The 20,000-nt window shown below is 36.2% G+C and overlaps 1 protein-coding gene and 1 long non-coding RNA gene across 2 annotated transcripts in view; both read left to right on the top strand.

The window, feature by feature from the left end:
* Nucleotides 1-20,000, top strand: part of LOC122332656 (ras-related protein Rab-26) — a 76,046-nt gene that overhangs the window by 24,259 nt on the left and 31,787 nt on the right. Inside the window, exons 3-4 of the mRNA XM_043230034.1 lie at nucleotides 7,367-7,408; nucleotides 13,182-13,248. Of these exons, the coding sequence (XP_043085969.1) occupies nucleotides 7,367-7,408; nucleotides 13,182-13,248 (109 nt within the window). The remainder of the gene's footprint in view (nucleotides 1-7,366; nucleotides 7,409-13,181; nucleotides 13,249-20,000) is intronic.
* LOC122332657 lies at nucleotides 8,677-13,173 on the top strand. The gene is made up of 3 exons (XR_006248507.1): nucleotides 8,677-12,208; nucleotides 12,322-12,419; nucleotides 12,893-13,173. It is a non-coding gene; the product is annotated as an uncharacterized LOC122332657 (long non-coding RNA).

Below are 20,000 nucleotides of genomic sequence, written 5' to 3'. Positions count from 1 at the left end.
TCAACATGAGGAGGGGAGGATGGGAGGAGGTTCATGAACATGACCCGGGTCCAGGAACAGATGGAGGGAGGAGCCAGGGAAGATACAGGAAGAGATCTGGAGCACAGCCAGGATGATAGAGGGAGGAATGGCCGAGGAGCAGGTGGAGGAGGAGCCTGAGGCGGAGACGGGGATCAGGAAGGCCACGGTGGAGCCGGACAGAGCGAGAGGGATGGAGTGGGATCACGAGGCGGTGGATGGTCAACGACAGACCAGTCCTGAGCTGGAGAGAAGATGGAGGCCGGTGGACGGAGACGAGGGAGCTAGGGGCCACGGCGGACCCCACGGGTTGACGAGACGAGGCGGAGTCTGGAGGCAGAGATGAAGGCCATGACGCCGATGGAGACTGCCAGGAGACGTCTACTTCTTAGTCTCTTCTGGGCTAAATTCAGGAGGGCGTGGTTGAGGAGCAAACACTGGAGCGAGCGCCGGAGTCACTGGAGGACATTTCTGAGGAGCAGTCTCTCTTATCTGGACCAGCGGGATACAGGCGAGGGATCAGGTCTATCTCCAAATCTTTTAGCTCCTCATCTAGATCCAGCAGCCCCAGGATAATGAGCTCACCCTCAGCCTTGGTGAACAGTCCTGAGGCGTGACAATTACATGCATATTTACACGCAATATTTATGCAGTATTAACTGCTGCGGCTGCTGCATGAGAGAGTTTAGAGCTGAGCTTTCAGAGTTTGAGACTCTCGTTACTGCTTCATTCTTCATGCATCTACAGAGAGACGAGACATAAGCAATGTTTGAATTAAATGAATGCTAACCAAATAAGATACAATATTAAAAACACTATTTTAAAATATATTCAACTTATTTTTATTTCAGCTAATTGGCATGGAAACATTTACTATTTTCATTTACATTTCATTTAGCTTCATTAAAATAAACTATAGATATATTTAAAATAAAAACACATACATTAAAATATTAAAGTATAAAATAAAAAATAACACTGCTGCAATAAACTAGGTAAGAATTTCTTTTTTTTGTTTTACTTTAATAATAAAAAAAAGACTAAAACTGAAATACAAACTATATAGATACCATAAAAAATGTATAAAAATCCTGAACACTAAAAAATGGCTAAAGCTTTAATTCAAATTAGCATCAAAGCAGAAAGAAATTGTTTATTAATAAAAAAATAAAAACAATGATTAATATTGTATTATTAAGATCACAGTGAAGCTAAAAAAACACCCCTGCATTATTTGTTAATTTAAATAAAATAAACTTAAATAATAATTATTATTATTATATGTCATCTAATTGCTGAGACATTTAACTTATACTAACCTATACTAAATATATATTATAGTGCAATTAATAATAATAATAATAATAACTGTAAAGACATATATATAAAAAATAATAACTTTTTAATGGTATTACAAAAATGCACAATAAAATCAAAATGCACAATAAAAGATGCAAAAAAGCTAACTACAATTAAAATTAAAATAAATTAAAAATCTAATTAAAAACTGTAATAGTCTCTGAGCGGTACACCGCTGTACTGCTGCACATCCAGGCTGCAGTGATATATTCGTGTACGAGGGCTAGTTTGTCTGAGATCTGTGACAGACTGAAGCGGAGCTGCATAAATTGTATGTGTGTGTGTGTGTGTGTGTGTGTGTGTGTGTCTGCCGCTGGGAAGCCCAGGTGTGTGATGCTAATTAAATCAGGACAGTGTTGAGCTGCTCTCTGCCTCCTGCAGCTGTAATGTCAGTCGCTCATCCGCAGAGAAACTAAATATCATCACAACTTACATCTCATGCTCAAAATCAGTTCAGCAGTTTCAGCATTTTACAAGGTTTACAAGGTCATGCACGATTTAACTTGGTTATATAAAAGTCAGTCAATATAAAAGTCTGATTATTATAAAATAAATAATAAAAAAAAAAAAAAAAAAAAAAAAAAATATATATATATATATATATATATATATATATATATATATATATATATATATAATTAATTTATTTATTTACTTTTTATTTACTTTTTAATATATTTAATTTTTTTTATTATTATTATTTTTTTTTTAATAATTGCAATTCAGTTTTTGTTTTTCTGAGCCAAAAATAAATGTCACATATTTTTTTCTGATTAACATTTACCCCTAAAATGTCATTAAGTGTAGCAATCTTGTCAGGCATATTTAAAACACAAATCTGTTTACGACACTTTAAAAGGCAAATTACTTTCACCCCAAATACTAATTAGTTGTTATATAATTTCTTTCTTTTTAATTTTTAGTGCTCTTTTAATTAAAGTAAGTGCTCATTTAAAACTCAATGAAAGTTAATATGCTTCCTTATTCTTTTATATATTTTAATATGTACAAGTCAGAATAGGCATGTTGTGTGATATTTTTTTACAGATATTTATATTATATATATATATATATATATATATATATATATATATATATATATATATATATATATATAAGATAAACCTTTTGTCTTTTTTTATAAATTTTAATATTTAATATTAGCAAAAAGTGAAAAAGTTTTATGTTGTAAAATGCAACGAAAACTAAACATAGTTATGTTCTGCATAATTATTAAAGGCGGTTAAAATGACTTATATACAAAAACATTTGGAGCAACAATTGCCAGTAAATTTCAGAAACAATCTCGCTTTAGTTTACTGCTTTGAAAAATAGTGTGCAACTAATTCAAAAATGATAAAAGTCGTGGCGACATAATGTTTTCACGATACCTCAAAAATGTAAAGATTTTCTACTTTGCTTTTAAGTAATAAGTAGTTGAAATGATGCCCAAAAGATGAAGTTTCTGGACATTACTGCTTATATAAGACTCTATAAATCAGTTCTTCAGCCTCATTATCATTATACATGGGACATTTAAATATATTATCAAGACCTTCATTTAATGGATTTTATCACCTTTCTAAAGATGAACATTATTGTGCTGTGGATAATGAACTATTGAATATTATACAGTGACATGAATCATTTCTATGAGGGTTAGTTTGACGTACAAACTTGCTGTGTTTCTGCTTTTTTCTAAATAAATTCTATTTATCATTTGGTTTTGTCATTTATTTCAAAACAGTAATTCTTTGCAAAACAGTGTTAGGCCTATTTTAGTACTAAGACACTAAGTTAGTTTTTTATGATTTTATTTTTTGTTCGTTTTTGTGCTTTCATTGTAATCGTATTTAAAGTTTTAGTAATTTTACTGTCATTTTCATTAGCTATTGTTGCTTTTAAATATGTCAGTAAGTTTTTTTCATTTTAGTTCAACAAGATAAACTATATGAAAATTAAATTTGAAATTATTTTTTTTTTATTTTTAAATTAATTTTACTAATTTTAAAGTAACAAAAATGTATATTTTTTTATTTATTATAACATTTTATTTAAAGGATTATTATGGTTTTAGTTTTTGTTAACTATACTTTAATAACCCTGAGGCAAATTATATATATATATATATATATATATATATATATATATATATATATATATATATATATGTATGTGTGTGTGTAATATATTTAATAAAATATATGTGTACATTATTAAGGCAAAATAGTAGTTCAGTGTTATTTTATTGGTTTCGGATATAACATATACAAAACAACACTGTTTCATTTATATATATATGAAATAATATACGTTTAATATACATGAATAATTTTTTGAGTGTATTGTAGTATGTTTATATCAGACATATGTGATGATAATATATCAAATAAAAATAATTCGTATAATGGGATAGCCTCAAAAGTGTAATAAGTTGACTTGAATCAGTCCATCAGCATCATCCCTGTGTCTGTATCAGTCTGCTTTCATTAGTGGGATGTTTTGTCAGAAGGGCTCTCGTTTCACCGATCAATCAACGACGGAAAGAGGCAAAACTATCATTAAATGAATGAGGCTTTCAGTGCTGCTGGTGAACTGAACAATCCCTTACAGCTAATACAGACCAGATGAATATTCAAGACTGGTACATATATATATATATATAAATGCTGCTTTATATGTGGATGAGTGCTGTCAAACAATGAGTCGCTTTCCAAAATAAAAGTATTATACGCATATTATACTTATGCTTATTTCTATATAAATACAAATACATTAAGAAATATGCATATACAGATACATGTTTTTAAGAAAAATGTTGTGTTTATATATTAAAAATATTTAGATATAACATATAAGACAATAAATCTAGAAATGTATAAATATTTTAATCTTTTCAAATTATATACTGTATGTATGTGGATTTATATATACATAATAAATAATATATATGTTTGTATATATATATATATATATATATATACATATATATATATATATTATATATTTCATAATAAAAATAGATATATATTATATATATATAAATATATATATATATATATATATATATATATATATATATATAGAAAAAAATATATTGGGTAATATATAGATAATAAGTAGCAATAGATCTAATTCTTATATATAATGTGTGTATGTGTCTAAACTGTGAAACATATGTAACATATAGTTACAAAAAAAAAAAAAATATACTCAACACTTCTGAAATGTTGGCATTGACTTGGATCTATTAATAATGCTGATAAATAATCAAAATCCACTCCTGTGCTTACTTTCAAACGAGCAGGACTGAAATCAGATCTTGTGTGTTCTGTGTTATAATGTGGGTCTGTGTTCCCGTCACCGGGTTTAATCACACTTCTGCTCTAAAAACAGCTCGTTTACAACTCGCTTCTCGCACGAGTTCGTCTCGAAGACTCTGGCCGTTTCCCTGCGGATCCCATGACAGGGAATCCAGCGTCTTACATAAGCGCTTGTAATTGGCTCTCGGGCCCCGGATCGGCAGAAGTGTAGGTGTTTGTCTGAGTCACTTGATTTCTGTCCTCCCTTTTTATGACCCAAACTAACGAGTGCCCAGAGACCCCTCTTCCTTCACAGTGCACACCTTGAGCGCCATCGCCTCCACGACGAGTCTGACCTCAGCAAGGCTGTGATGAATTATAAAACTAACTCTAATTGGATGATCTGAGTTCGAGGCCATTGCAAAACGAAACCGCATATTATGAGCCATGCTATTATATATCGATATTAAAGCAAGTGCTCCTACATAACAGTATTGCGAAAGAATTGTGTGTTCATTATTACTGTATATCACTACCATATTGGTAACTGAGGTTTCATGTTATATAGGTATGCTTCTTGGAATGAATGAATGAATGCATGATGTATATTAAAATACGAAATAAATGTTTTAGTCTACATAATACACGTGTATGTATATACAAAGACGGACAGACAAATGCATGTACATATTTATAAAAAATATGTTATGTCTATACAATATATACAAGTATATGCAAATCGTATATGCTGTATATAATATACAAATTTATTTATATTTGTGCATGTATATACACATAATTAATATACACAGCACACGCGCGTATTACGTAAACAAACTTTTATTTTGTATATGATTCATCACAATTGATTGTTTGAAAATGCAATTTAATTAAATGCAATACAATTTTTAACCGTACTTTCTCACTGTTAGTTTTGATGCTTTGCCTCTTAACTGTGTTAAATCGCTTGCTTCTCACCTCGGTCTGTTCCTGAATGAAACTTTCTCGATGTGTCATGTGAGTTTCAGTGACAGCGGGTTTATTATGATGCATCACCAGCAACTACCGTCATATTCTGATGCAATGACAGCTGTACTGACCCGAGTCCTGACGGCCCGCCGCAGAGAAAGATCGAAACGCTGCTTTTTTTAGGAAAGTGTCACACCTTCCAATTTAGTGTGCGCTCAGCGCTGAGAGCGCGGCGGTTGAGTTCGTCCTTGGCGCTGAAGATGACAGCGCAGTTGTTTTTAATGGTTTTAGCACCACTCAAGCAGAAAACCCTGTCGTCCTCTACAGCGGCGGAAGAAACGGTACATGCAAAAGGGAAATAAAACAGACCTGCCATGACTTTATTAGCCTTGATCTCAACGAGTCAGTAAACTGCTGACAGCAAACAACTCCTTGTGCGTTTAAACATGCTGCTGTTCATTTTCTCACTCGTCGGTGACGGTTTAATGAGAGCGTGTAGTATTCACACTCATTAGGATGTGTGGATCAAGTCTTCTCCTTCCGCTTAGATTAAGATCAGCTCCCAGGAGGCCTATAAACAGACCTTTACTCAATTAGAGCTCGACAGGAGGAAATTATGTCCATCGTGGTGGCATTTTTCCACAGGTTTTGGTGCTAGAAAGAAGCTAGTAAGTGAAATTCAATCATAAGTTCTCCTAATGCTCATTAAAGATTCGACAACTAATGGATAAAGTCTACCCGGTCTCACGGTGCACTTTTTTTTAGCAAGACACGAAATATGTACCAATAAGTACATATCACTGCGGTATCGGAAAGAAATGAACACCGATGCACTAAAACTCAGACACCTTTTATTCCTTTTCTACAGAGTATCGATTAATAAAGTCATTTTCACATGATTACTTGAAGAATATCATGTTATGACTTCAAAACAATATTTAATATGCTGGGGTATTTGAAAACTGATGCTTTCGAATGCTTTTCAACACATGCAAAAAGTATGTTTCTGATTAAATGCATGTCATTGTTAAACAAAAAAAATAAACAAAAGTTTGTAAGTTTTCTAAAGTCGCTTCTGCTCAACAAGGCTGCATTTATTTGATGAAAAATACAGTAAAAATTCAGCAAAATGCATTATTTTCCGGTTAATTTTTAGCATCAGAATGCCAGTGTCACATGATACTTCAGAAATCATTCTTATCTGCTGATTTGCTGCACAAGAAACATTTCTGAATATTATCAGTGTTGAAGTCAGTTATGCCGCTTCATATTTTTGTGGAAACCGACACATTTAAAAGAATAGCACTTATTTAAAATAGAAATCTTTTGAAATCTTTTTTGTTTTTTCTTTACTGTCACTTTTGACCAGTGTCCTTGATGAATAAAAATAGTCATTTATTTTTAAATGAACACTCATACATACTGCGTAGTGCTCACAGTAAAAACCTATTTTTGGACTTTCATATTGAAGCCGAACAGAGCTGTGTAACATGGCAGTAGCATCTCTGGGGATTTAATGAAAGTTCAAAGTCGGAAGCGCCACGCTCTCTGCTGACATCTCACCTTCAAAGTGTGATGGATCTTCGGTGCTTTCCAGGAAAGCAGAACCGCTTGTGCTCAGCGACCCAAAGTTAAACGGTAATGAGACATCAGCAGGGAGCTGTTCAAATCCATGACTTGCAAGACTGATCTTTCTTTTATCTTCTCTTTTATTGCAGAATAAGGTGCTGAACATTGATGGCGTGAGAGTTAAGCTACAGGTGAGCATCATTTTCTGCATGCAACTTTTTAATGATAGATTAAAGCAGTAGTTGACCTAAAAATGAACATTTGCCAAAAATGTCCAAGAAATAGATGAGTTCCCTTTCAGTCAGTCACTGTGACGTTACGTGAGGTCCTGCCTGGGAACCCAGTCATCTCTGAGCTTTAGAGAAAAGGCCAATGACAATTGGCGAGTGGAATTTGCATGCCAAGCCACTCCCCCGTACATACGGGTATATAAGATGATGGAGTGCAACAAAGAAGAAGAAGAAAAATGTTGAGCTGTGGGAGATTTTACAGCTGCACAGTGTTTTTCGAGATGTCCCCCAAAACAGCTGCTCAGTTGGAATCGGAGCCTGAGTTGATGGCCATGCTCCTTCGGGCCGCTAAGAAGTCTTTATCTGGCTGTCACCGAGGGCGCCCCTCCCTGCAGCTTCTTCACCCTCTCCGCCCCAGAAAACACCTAAAGATGCAACCCCTCAACAGGGATGTAAGGAGAGGGATGCAGCCTGCTCCTCGTGCCTTCTCGGAAGACAGCGAGGCATCCCTGAAGCAAAGCATCCCTGAGGACGCTGTCGTATACACCCCTTCAATAAAAGAGAATCCTTTTCACATTTGTCCACTTGGACAAGGATAAATTTTAGGTCCATATTTCAACGTACCCAAGAAGAACAGTAGGTTACGACCAATTCTGGATCTGCGAGTCTTGAATCAGTCCCTCCGTGTGCTACTGCTCAAGATGTTAGAGCAGAAACATACTCCTATGCGTACAGACTCCGGATTGGTTTGCGGCTATCAACCCGAAGGACTTTCACGTCTCAGTTTTGCCTCGACTCACAGACTGTTTCTTCAGTTTGCTTTTTAGGGTCAGGCATATCAGAAGTCTTCCCCTTCAGGATGTCCCCGTCTCCTCACATTTTTACCAAACTAGTGGAGGGTGCCCTGGCTCCGCTTTAGGAGAAGGGCATTCGGATCCTCAACTATCTCAATCTCTGTTGCGCAAGCACAGGGATCTGGTGCTACTGCACCTCAGCCATCTGGGGCTTCGGGTGAACTGGCAAAAGAGCAAGCTCTGCCCTGTGCAGAGCATCTCCTTTCTCGGTATGGAGCTTAATTTGGTCAGTATGACAGCTCGTGCTGATTTGCCTCGGTTCACTCAGGGGCAAGATGGCTGTACCACTAAAACTCTATCAGAGGCTCCTGGGGCGTCCGCAGTTGCGCTACTCAGCCTGCTGCATGTGAGACCGCTTCAGCATTGGCTGGCATGGCCTCAGGGCACTATCCGGGTCGGCGTTAGGTTTATCTTTTCAGCCCATGGTCAGACCCTACATTTTTTTTGCAGGAGTGCCCTTAGGACAGGTGTCGAGGCAAGCTTTGTGTAGAACACGTGTTCTCCTATATTGAGTAACATCAGGTATTCAGCCATTTCTCAGCGACCCGTGTTCCTTTTGCAGTTGCTGCCTTTGTGAATACCGGCATCTCCATGCTTTGCAGTTCAGACTAGTCAGAGTAGTTTGAGCTGTGCCTGAAGAGCACCCTCTTCAGACCTGGCATCCATGTCTCTATATTCCACAGTTTTTTTGCATAACCGTGTTCACCTTCCTATATTTACCTCCATTCCACAGATTGTTGTGTCTTGTGCTCTGCCCCTAACTGTTGCTTCAACATCCCCACTACTAGCATTTGTACCTCAATTATGTTACACAGTTCAGGTTAGGCTCCATGTTTTTAATATAATACAATTCCATAATCCATAAAAGTGGTCTGGTCTGAACCAGCAGAGAAATCTTAAGTTAAGCAGCGTTTACAAGCCAAAACAGCTCTAAACAAATATGCTTGTGGATTTTGATGTGAGAGACAACAAGAGATTGACGTTTTTACTTGAGGAAGTGTTATGGATTATTGGACATTTTTAGTTAAAACGTCTTAATGGTGGATTATTATGATCTCTCTATTATGTCTCTCATTCTGGCGGCACCCATTCACTGTAGAGCATGCATTGGTGAGACACTGATGCAATGCTGCATATCTCTAAATCTCTTCCAAACTGGACCAGAAATGGTCAACCACTGTCAAACCAGCATAGACCAGAACAGACCAGAGCAGGTCTTTTCTACAAGATTTAAATGTAACCTCTGATACTGTGAAAATTACGATACGATTTGATACTATACCATATGTCTGCCTTTGTATCATCTCAATAAACTCTTGAGTAATTAGGTGATTTAATTACCCAATTTCATAGCAACTTCAATTATCTGTGATGTTTTAAATACTAAGGTGATACATCTGGATGTTCCCATGTTGCTTTGCTCCCTCTGGCTAATATTGACTGAGTAAACAATGAGCGCGCATCTCGAGGATCGGCTCTAATGAGAGTTAAACGAGGCTGTCATTAATCTTTAATGCTCCATTAGCCGCACGCCTCACACCGGTGAAAAACCCGACTGCGTGTTTGATTTAACCAGACAGACAGCTTCATAACTCGCTCACCTGCACGCATAATCAGGATAGCATTACAGTAGATGGTTTTTAAGGTCATCAGCGTAATTATTGTGGACTGTGTGAGCAGGGTGAGCGGTTGATGGGTGAATTAATGTTGATAGGGATTATTAAAGGACGCTGTGTCAGGTCAAATGTTCAAACATCTCGAAGCAAAACTAATCCTCCCACATGCTTACATCGTGTATCTGTATTATATAGAACAAATGTTTAATGTTGTATCTTAGTTTAATATTGTCTTGACAAGCTTATATTTCTGAGACTCAGAAGTGTAGACAGAGTCTGCATCCAATTTAAAAATGAAATCACTCATTTTTATTCATAAGTTCACACTTGATATTGGCTTCAGATACTCACCATTATGTTGTTATTTTTATTTATTTAAAATGTAAACAATTAACATTTAAATTTATGCATTTGTCAGACAGTTTTATCCCAAAGTGATTTACATTGTATTCAAGGCATTTATTATCAGTTTTTACTTACCCCTGGGAACCAAACCAATGACCTTTGGGTTGCCAGTGCTGTACTATTAAAACAAATATAGATCCCAGAAGATGGTTTTCACAGTGATGCCATTAATGAACTATTTTCAGTGAACTATTATTAATGAACTATTATGTGCTCACCCTCAGGCCATTTTAGATGTAGACGAGGTAGATGAGATGTAGATCAGCAATGAATATTTTGCAGTGGATGGGTGCCGTCGGAAACGAGAGTCCAAACAGTCGATAAAAGCAAGTAAATCACACCACTTCAGTCCATCAGTTAATGTTTTGGAAGGCAAAAGCTGTGTGTTTGCAAGAAACAAATCCATCAAGATTTGATCTAAAACATGATTCCATAATTCACAATGCATTTACATTTATAGATTTTACAGATGCTTTTATTAAAGATGATCATAAGATGGAAATAAACACGAGAAGTGACTTTTATACAAGGATTCAGTCATTGTTTAAAATACTATTCCAGTCTATGTTCTCCCTCTGTTGGTGTTCATGGACTTATTTTGAAGTGCTTTCTCCCCATTGTTCCCCGCCCCCATTGTTGGTTCCCTTGGTAACTGAATAACTCCGCCGCCCTTGTTAACTCTTGTTAACTTTTCTCTGTTATTAGTTCTGTAGATTCCATTCCATTCCATCTTGTGTTTTGACCCTGGACTGTTTCTGGATTGTTTGCTGCCTGCCCTGACCCTTGCTTGTTTACTGGATATAGTCTTTTGCTGGTGTTTGACCCTGCCGGTTCGACCAATTATATTCAAGCGTTACATTTGGATCAGCTTCCCTGTTAGAAAAGGGATGTTTTCTTTTATTAGTTGAGAAAAAGGAAGTATAAGATTGTTCTTCTTATTGTTGTGGGTGTTTTTTGTTTGTTTGTTTGTTTGTTTTTTGCAAGCATATTTTGCAGCTATATGGATTCTTTTTCACATTAAATTATTCTTCGTTGACAGTTGTCTTTGCATTGTCTCTTGCCTCCTCCATCATTTTGCAAATTTGCCACAGCCTAAATGCTACTCCTTTTACCCCTACACAACTCTAAAATATTCTTTAGTTTCTTGAAGTGTGAGGGATTCAGCTGTCTGGATGGTGTTAGGTAGACAAATCCACCAACAGGATGCAGTAAAAAAAACATCCTCTCTGCAATGGGACCATGAGCATCTGCTTGTTTACCAACCGCAGGCTTCTGGATGGGGACGTAGATGCATAGGAGAGAGCCTAGGTAGGTGGTGCGCATTCAGTTCTGTAGGCAAGCACCAATGACTTGAACTTGATGCAAGCCACAACTGAAAGCAATGCAGAGGTCTGATTGCACATATTGGGAGTCCATTTAGAAAAGCAATGCAATAGTCCAGCCTAGAAATGATGAGGGCCTGGACAAGAAGTTGTTTTTGTAACGTGATCTTTAAAGGTCATGTGATTGTGAAGGATCGTCCCAAAAAACCTGTTATTGTTGATAAGCCCAGCTGGATGGTAAACCGGTGCTGTCATGTAGGGGCGGCTGGCAAGATGAGACGCTCTGTCTTTGCCATGTTGAGCTGCTAGTGTTGTTCTTTCATCCTTGCTGAGGTTTCCGTCAGGCAGGTACCATTGGATTATCTGATTGAAATAAAATGTAGAGCCGCATGTCATCAGCACAGCAGTGATAGGAGAAACCAGGCTCCTGAGTGATGGATCCCTGTGATTTAGCGCATGTAGAGAAGCTGAGAAGTCCAAGAACTGATCCCTGAGGAACCCCAGTCACCAGCTGATGTGATTTGGATAACTATCCTCCTCAAGCTACCCTGAAGCAACTGTGAGGTAAGACTCAAACCAATGGAGCACGTCTCAGATAGAGTGATTTGATGATTAACATTGTCAAATGCGGCAGATAGATCTAGCATAATAGCTCCGTATCATCTGGTCTGAATCAGGAGAGAAATCTGCACGGCTCAAGCACTGTTCATAAGCCGAAACAACTCTAAACAAATATTTTGATGTGAGAGGCAACAGGAGATGGACTTCACTGGAGGTAGGGTTATTATAGAAACAAGTTTTAATAATGGATTTGCTTACAAACGCACAGCTTTTGACTTCTTGACTTGACTTTGACATGAATTGATGGACTGCAGTGGTGTGGATTACTTATTATGTTTTTTATCATTTTAAAATTAAAATAAAGGTAACACTTTAACACTCTTTTTCCCTCAATAAATTCCTAATTTTAAGTTTACAAAAAGTTGTTAAGTTAAGGTATTGCCTGGGATTAGGGATGTAGAATAAGGCATTTATATGTGTATTACAACTAATAAATGGCTATTATTCTAGTAATATGCATGCTAATAAGCAACTAGTTCACACCGTAAAGAATGAGTCTATGCCTTTATATGACTTTTATGCCATTTATGCTTTTTTTAATGCTTATTTGTATGTGTGTGCATTATCTCCCAGTCTTTGTTAATGCCAGGCTGTTCTGCTCATCAGCATTCATGTCTTCTCTCTCAGTTTCATCAGTGTGAAACATGACCCTGGCCGACAGGTCTCTGCGTGTGCGACAGGTGCTCTTATCAGGACGCGGATGGTGTAATAGGTCTCGACCTCAGCCATAAATCCACATCGTCCTCCACCTCACGCCATTACCACAGCGGCTAATTAAAGCTCGCGCTCCTCTGCTTCACTTCAAGTGCTTTTCTAGCGAAGAGTGAAACCCGATATGATGGAGCGCGCGCGCGTGTGTGTGTGATGAATGTTCACATGAAACGGGGTAAAGTTTGCGTCCTCTCTCGGTCTGTAGATCTGGGATACGGCGGGACAGGAGCGGTTCAGGAGCGTGACGCATGCCTACTATCGAGACGCTCACGGTGAGTTGCATTGTGCTGCAAAAATCATTTTTCTTGATCCAAAAAGTTACAAAAATGTGTTTTTAGAGATCAGACTCTGAGCAGGAACTGCAATGCTTTAACTGGTCTCTGATATTGGAAATGGATGCCAGTGTTTTTTGCTAAGACTTATTTGATGCTTTTATTAATAGTGTTCTAAAAATGGCGCACCCAAGTTGTTCGTCACTCTATTTAACTCTATTGCTCCTTTACTTTATTTCCCTTCCAGACTTAAATGCACATTGTTGTTTATATCAGATTTGTTAATAATGAGTCTGCTTATTGTATCAAAAAACCGACATGTTTGTAACCGAATGCACAGCAGCAGAAAGTACTTTACTCATAAACCGATTTTCGCTGTAATCTGAAGTTATTTTGTATTTGTATTTGTGTTTGTTTGAATATGAATAGACGTTTTGTCCATGCAACAATGTGATTTTTTTTCCCTCTGATTAAGTAGATTTATCTGGCCTTGTTTTACTTGTTTAGTTTCAATTAATTAATTAATTTATTTCAGAAAATAAGACTTAATCATTTTGGCAATGTAACCTGAATCTCGTTAGCTTTTTTCTCACGCAGTATTGTTTCAAAGCGAACAGCAAGAAGAAAATATACATTTTGCACAAACATCAACAGGAGTGCGATTTACCCTTGAACCCGTTTTGATGTGACATTTTCTTTTACGTTTTATTCTGTTGTTTGTTCGTGAGGATGAGGGCACGTCACCCATCTGTCTCATTCGGATGCTTCTGCAAAGATGTCAGACGAATCTGTGCGCAGATACTTTCTGATTGCAGCGTTTGATGTCGACAACAAAAGAAATGGGAAGCGTTTTTCTAATACCTATTTATTTTGCCGTCCTAACTGCACATGATTATATGGTTAGCAGCGTTTCATCAATTGCATTCAGCATTGTTTGTCTGCTTTCAGAACAGACCTCGCAACCCACCAGTTGAGATTCACTCATATGTGACTATCGAATTTCTCTCACATCTCCCATGTCATAAACATGATCTCCTGCCAGAACAACAACAGAGTAATCCAAAGGAAGGAACGATGCTTTTATTTCAAGCTTTCTTTAACTTGCCTGTAGAAGGATATTGGGGCTATGCGTGAAGTGCATTGGTTTTTCTTTCTCCTTTTTTTATTTTCTGTGGAGAAGATGGTTTTGTCGTTGCTGCGTCTTCTTGCTTTGGCAGTAGATAGCGTTTATGACAAGAAAACAGCAAAGGAATCAGTTCTTGGTCGTTGCTTTAGAACATAAAGTGTTACTTTTCTTGCTGTTATCGTGTTATTCTCTTCATTCTTTGAGTCGAAATTGTTGCTTTTTTTCGGCACGCAGCACTGAAAAGCCATCACAGTACAAAAATCATAAAAGTAATTTCGCTTCAGTTCATTGAAGATGCTGCCAAGATCACTTTATACCGAACCTTTTGAAGAAAACATTATGCAAAATTGTGCAAATTTTGTACTAACACACACACAAAACTAAGAAGACCCGTTCTGCAGCGTGTTATTAACTTAAACTAAAAATAGCTTAAAATAAAAACATTGAAAAAGAAAGAAAGAAAATGAATGCTTTCTGAAAAAAATGACATGGATATTTTCATTTTTATACTAAAAGATTATTTAAATGGAGCTAAAACCTGAGGCATTGATTCGTTCCTTTAACTGATTTGTTCAAAACAGTGTTATTTAATATTATTTTTTACATTTTATTTAAAGTTGTGGCAGTTCTAGTGTCCGTTTTTATGTCCGTACATCATTCGTTGTTGTTGTTTTTAGTTTAATTTAGCGTGAATATCTCTCAAGATGTCTGATATATAGCACCAAACATTAGGAAAGATGCACCACTGAATTTAAATGATGTAAGCTGGCTTTTGTGCTCCGTTTCAGCCTACCTGGAACAGAAAAGAGCCACTTAGAGCCGCAGCGAAATGCAATTGGTTTGAAGTACCGACCATCTAAAGCAAACTCAAATGACAGATCGTCATTATAAAATCCACCTTCCTGTCTGCAGAGTAGCTTTTTTTCGCGATCCCGCTGCAGCTTTCAAGTTTTTTTTTTTAGTGCATTGTTAATTTTTCCGTTTTTATAAGCATTACTAAAGCTCCCCGAGAGCGCGTGCGACCCGCCCACACCGGCCCACGCTCTTACGCTTCAAAACAAGACCGATTGGACCATAAAGAGCAGCTATTATGACCCTTTTAAATGAGGTTCTGATGCACGTACACGCACTCGACACCCTTTCCAGCGCGGAGTGATTGACGTTTAAATCGATGCAAAGCGAAGCCGTAATGCACGCTTTTTGCGGCCGACCGTTTTCCCCTCGTGAACCTGTCACGTGCATAAGGTCCTCAAACCGCGCACACATCCTCCAATCACGTCCCAGAGAGTCACCTTAGACATCAGGGCCGGTGGAGCTGTGTGTGTGTGTGTGTGTGTGTGTGTGTGGAGCTGTATTAGGGTGCATGCGAGTCTGAGCAGATCTACTGTACTCCTGACGCCCACAGACTGCCTCTCCCATCTGTGCCGTGCCTGCGTGCCATCAGCTCACCGAGAGACATGGCACTGCACCGCGGATCACATCAAACATGAGAACTGGGAGATGGATGCGTTTGAATGTCGCTCGGATGATTCATATTTCATGACGGTGCTCTTGTGTGTGTTTTTAGCATCAAAAAAAGTAGCTTAGTATCACATGTCTTCAGAAATGCAACTGTGGCATTATAAAGGTTGTTTGAGTCTGTACCACAGAATATGCCATTCATTCAGTATATATATATATATATACTCTATGTACTCTCATAGCATTATTCATACAAATGCAACAGCAATTTAGATTTTTTCTTTCACTTGGTTAACCAAATTTTGACATACATATACATATATGTGTGTGTCTGTGTATGTGTGTATATATATATATATATATATATATATATATATATATATATATATATATATATATATGTATTTATATGTATGTGTGTATGATAAATAATGCTATGCACAAATAATATTATGAGAGTAATGTTTTGAATATAAAATACTGTAAAAATGTAAAAATACTAAAATGATGATTATGAGACTAAAATGTGAGTCAGTGAATCATTCATACAACTGTCCCATTCAAAACATTATTTTAGCATCGAGATACAGTTATAGTTTTTATTATTTCATATTTTGAATCGGTTTTCATTAATTTTTTTGTAGATTTAATTTCAATTCTTTAATTATGTTTAGTTTTTGTCGTGCATTTTTTTTACATGCAGTTATCACAATTGTCTGATTTTTTATTATTTTTGCTTTTTCAGACGTTTTAATGATTTTTAACAGTTTTTAAATTTTTGTAGTTTTTGTTACGTATCGTTTTAAATGAAAATGAGACACGTTGCCTTGGTATGTGCTCTATTTAATCACAACATTTTTTTTTTAATCATAACATTTTTTTTTTGTTTGGCAAAATGAGCGAGCGCAGAAAATACTGACTTCTTGTTTATTGAACCGTTGAACAAAAGATCTCAGATTTTGATTTTTGGCTATTTTTATTGATTTTTTTTCCTCCCGACCGCAATTTTCTCCATTCATGGAAATAAAAAACCCCCCAAACTAAATATATATGCATGCATTTAAGCATGTAACAAGCTCCCAAAATCCTCATCGGGTGTATAATAGTGAGAACTGGGCGGCTTGACCTAAAAACAGGCTTCGTTCTCTTGATGTCAAGGTGAAATATCGGATTTAGAGCAGTTCGAAACATTTGACATGTGCCAGTCACACAATGCGAATGAGAAACGATGATCTCTTTTATCAGCAGATCTGTAGCATATTCATCATCTGCTGCTCGTCCGATAAAACGAGCACAACGTGAAGCGAAAAGGACACAGACGCTCTTCAGAGGAGCTTTCAAAGCCATTCAGATGAAACTAATGATATATGAGCTTCATTCAGCCCGATGTGTGAGTTGTCTGTATTGATTGAACGCTCTGCCTTATTTACCTCATTTGATTTTCAACCACTTTATATCCAAACGCAAAGGTAATGGGAATGATAAAGGTGCAGTGGTTTGTGGGAGACTCTCTCTCTCTCTCTCTCTCTCTCTCTCTCTCTCTCTCTCTCTCTCTCTCTATGTCTCTCTCTCTCTCTCTCTCTCTCTCTCTCTCTCTCTCTCTCTCTCTCTCTGTCTCTCTCTCTCTCTCTCTCTCTCTCTCTCTCTCTGTCTCTCTCTCTCTCTCTCTCTCTCTCTCTCTCTCTCTCTCTCTCTCTCTCTCTCTCTCTCTCTCTCTCTCTCTCTCTCTCTCTCTCTCTCTCTCTCTCTCTCTCTCTCTCTCTCTCTCTCTCTCTCTCTCTCTCTCTCTCTCTCTCTCTCTCTCTCTCTCTCTCTCTCTCTCTCTCTCTCTCTCTCTCTCTCTCTCTCTCTCTCTCTCTCTCTCTCTCTCTCTCTCTCTCTCTGTCTCTCTCTCTCTCTCTCTCTCTCTCTCTCTCTCTGTCTCTCTCTCTATGTCTCTCTCTATGTCTCTCTCTCTCTCTCCTTTCTGGGTCAGTAATAAATGATGGTATTTTTGGGCAGGGTTTTGAGAGCAAGATAATAATGGGCTTCAGAAATGGTTTTGACATGATTATTGTTAATTGCAGTCATTATTGAAGTGCCACTCACATGCGTCAGTCCAACGGGGCTCTGAAAAGGCACTTTGTGACGAGTCTTTGTTCCTTTGCTCCGGTTTGATTGTTTATTCGGCCCAGAATGCACTCAAAGCAGCATTTAACGCTTTTTGTTTCAGCTTTTGCATATGCTCTATTGACATACGGGGAAGAGAAGACGTCACGTCTTATGTAGAGATATACAACGGTTGATTTTCCGCTTACTTTAATTCATGTCGTAGCAGGTTCAAGCTCCTTAAGAACTAAATTATAGCATTTTCAAAATCTTGAGGATTTGAGGAAACATAGAGATGTTTAAGTCACTGAACTGCTATTTTAGACATTTTCAACGCAAAACTTAAGTTTTGTCTGTCTGTGATAGAAATGACATTTTGGAATAAAATAGTAAACTCATTTATCTCGCTATAATGATAATTAATCACAAATTTAACCACAAGCTCAAGGCTTCTTGAGAAACGACTAACTAATGATAAAATGTTTTTATTAGAGGACATTTCATTTTGTAAAATTTTTATTAATTTTTTTTTATTTTATTTAAAATTTTATTTTATTTCCCTCTTTGTGTAGATGATCATATTTTGTATTTATTTAAAAATTATTAATTATTTTATTTTATTTTATTTTTACAGTTTGTTTTCTGAGAAAAGAGCAAATTGAAAGAAAAAAATCATCATAAAATATAATTGTTTAATGCACAAACACATTTATATATATATATATATATATATATATATATATATATATATATATATATATATATATAAATATAATATATATATATATATATATATAAATATATATATATATATATATATATATATATATATATATATATATATGCTAAAAAAATTTTATATTAGCATAGGACATTATCCTTTTTTCTTATTTTAGGATAATTAAATAAATTACTGCACAAATTAGTAAATATAGTTGATGAAAAAAATGCAGTGCTATATATCCAATTGTGCAATATACAGTACATTACACACATGTGTAATACATGGCTTGTGTAATAATATATTTTTATAGCTTTAGAGCTCTTTCTCTTTCTTCTTGTTTAGATGCAATGAAAATCTGTGCAATTAAAACCGGTTCACAGGTTTATGTAAAATACTCCCAACTTCTCCAAATACCCAGCTGAATACTATGAATAATGAGCATTGAGGAATTAAAATGCATGCGTTTTGTGAATCTGCAGGGGAACGAGCGAAGGAAGTTTCTGGAGTTCGGAAATCTGTACATGACGCCCGTCTAAAACGAAAGTTTTGCTCAACAAAAAATAATTCATGCAACCGTTTGGATCAGTATTTTTGAGTTATGACCTCTTCTAAAGATAAAATATCCCAACTAAGAAAATCACACTGAATTATAGCAACTTGAAATTGTATGGAATGAACACATTTTTTCAATTGATTACTCAGTAAGATGTATTTGTTGCAATGAACTTCAACATAAATCAGTGGTGGCCAAGGACCAATTAATCTGATCTATTTCAGTTCAAATGAATGGCTAATATCTAATTAATAGCTAAACCTAACTTGTTTAGCATGTAAATTAGCGTCATCTGTCATTATTGCACTCATAGTCAGTAATATAATAAAAAAGATGGTGTTACAGTTTTTCTACATTACTAACACATTATTCATGTCGCACAAAATCAAAACATTTAAGTTAAAAAAAACACATTTTATTTGGTCAGACTCAAGCTTTTGCCTCACATACACGCTGCCTTTTTTGTGTGAAGTTAACTTGCACTTTTAAGTTACTTAATGTTCTTTTATTTGACAACTGGAATATTTTAGTTGACTTAACTAACAATGCTAAGTTATTTTAAGTTGAAACAACTGTTGTCATTTACAGTGTGCATGGTATATATGCAGTACTTAAAGACGAGTGGGTACAAACAGGCATGCCCTTACAGTATCTGAACATGGTAACTAATATTATCCAGACAAATTATTACAATTAACACTGGCATTTCAATTTAAATGACATGCATTATTAAGCTAATCAACAGATGCTTTTATCCAACCGGATCACAGTTTTTATTCACGTTTTATTCACAATATTTT

The sequence above is a fragment of the Puntigrus tetrazona genome, unplaced genomic scaffold (assembly GCF_018831695.1).
Source record: "Puntigrus tetrazona isolate hp1 unplaced genomic scaffold, ASM1883169v1 S000000130, whole genome shotgun sequence".
Classification (NCBI taxonomy): Eukaryota; Metazoa; Chordata; class Actinopteri; order Cypriniformes; family Cyprinidae; genus Puntigrus; species Puntigrus tetrazona.
Note: the sequence above shows the minus strand (reverse complement) of the source record. Positions and strands in the feature narration are given on the sequence as shown.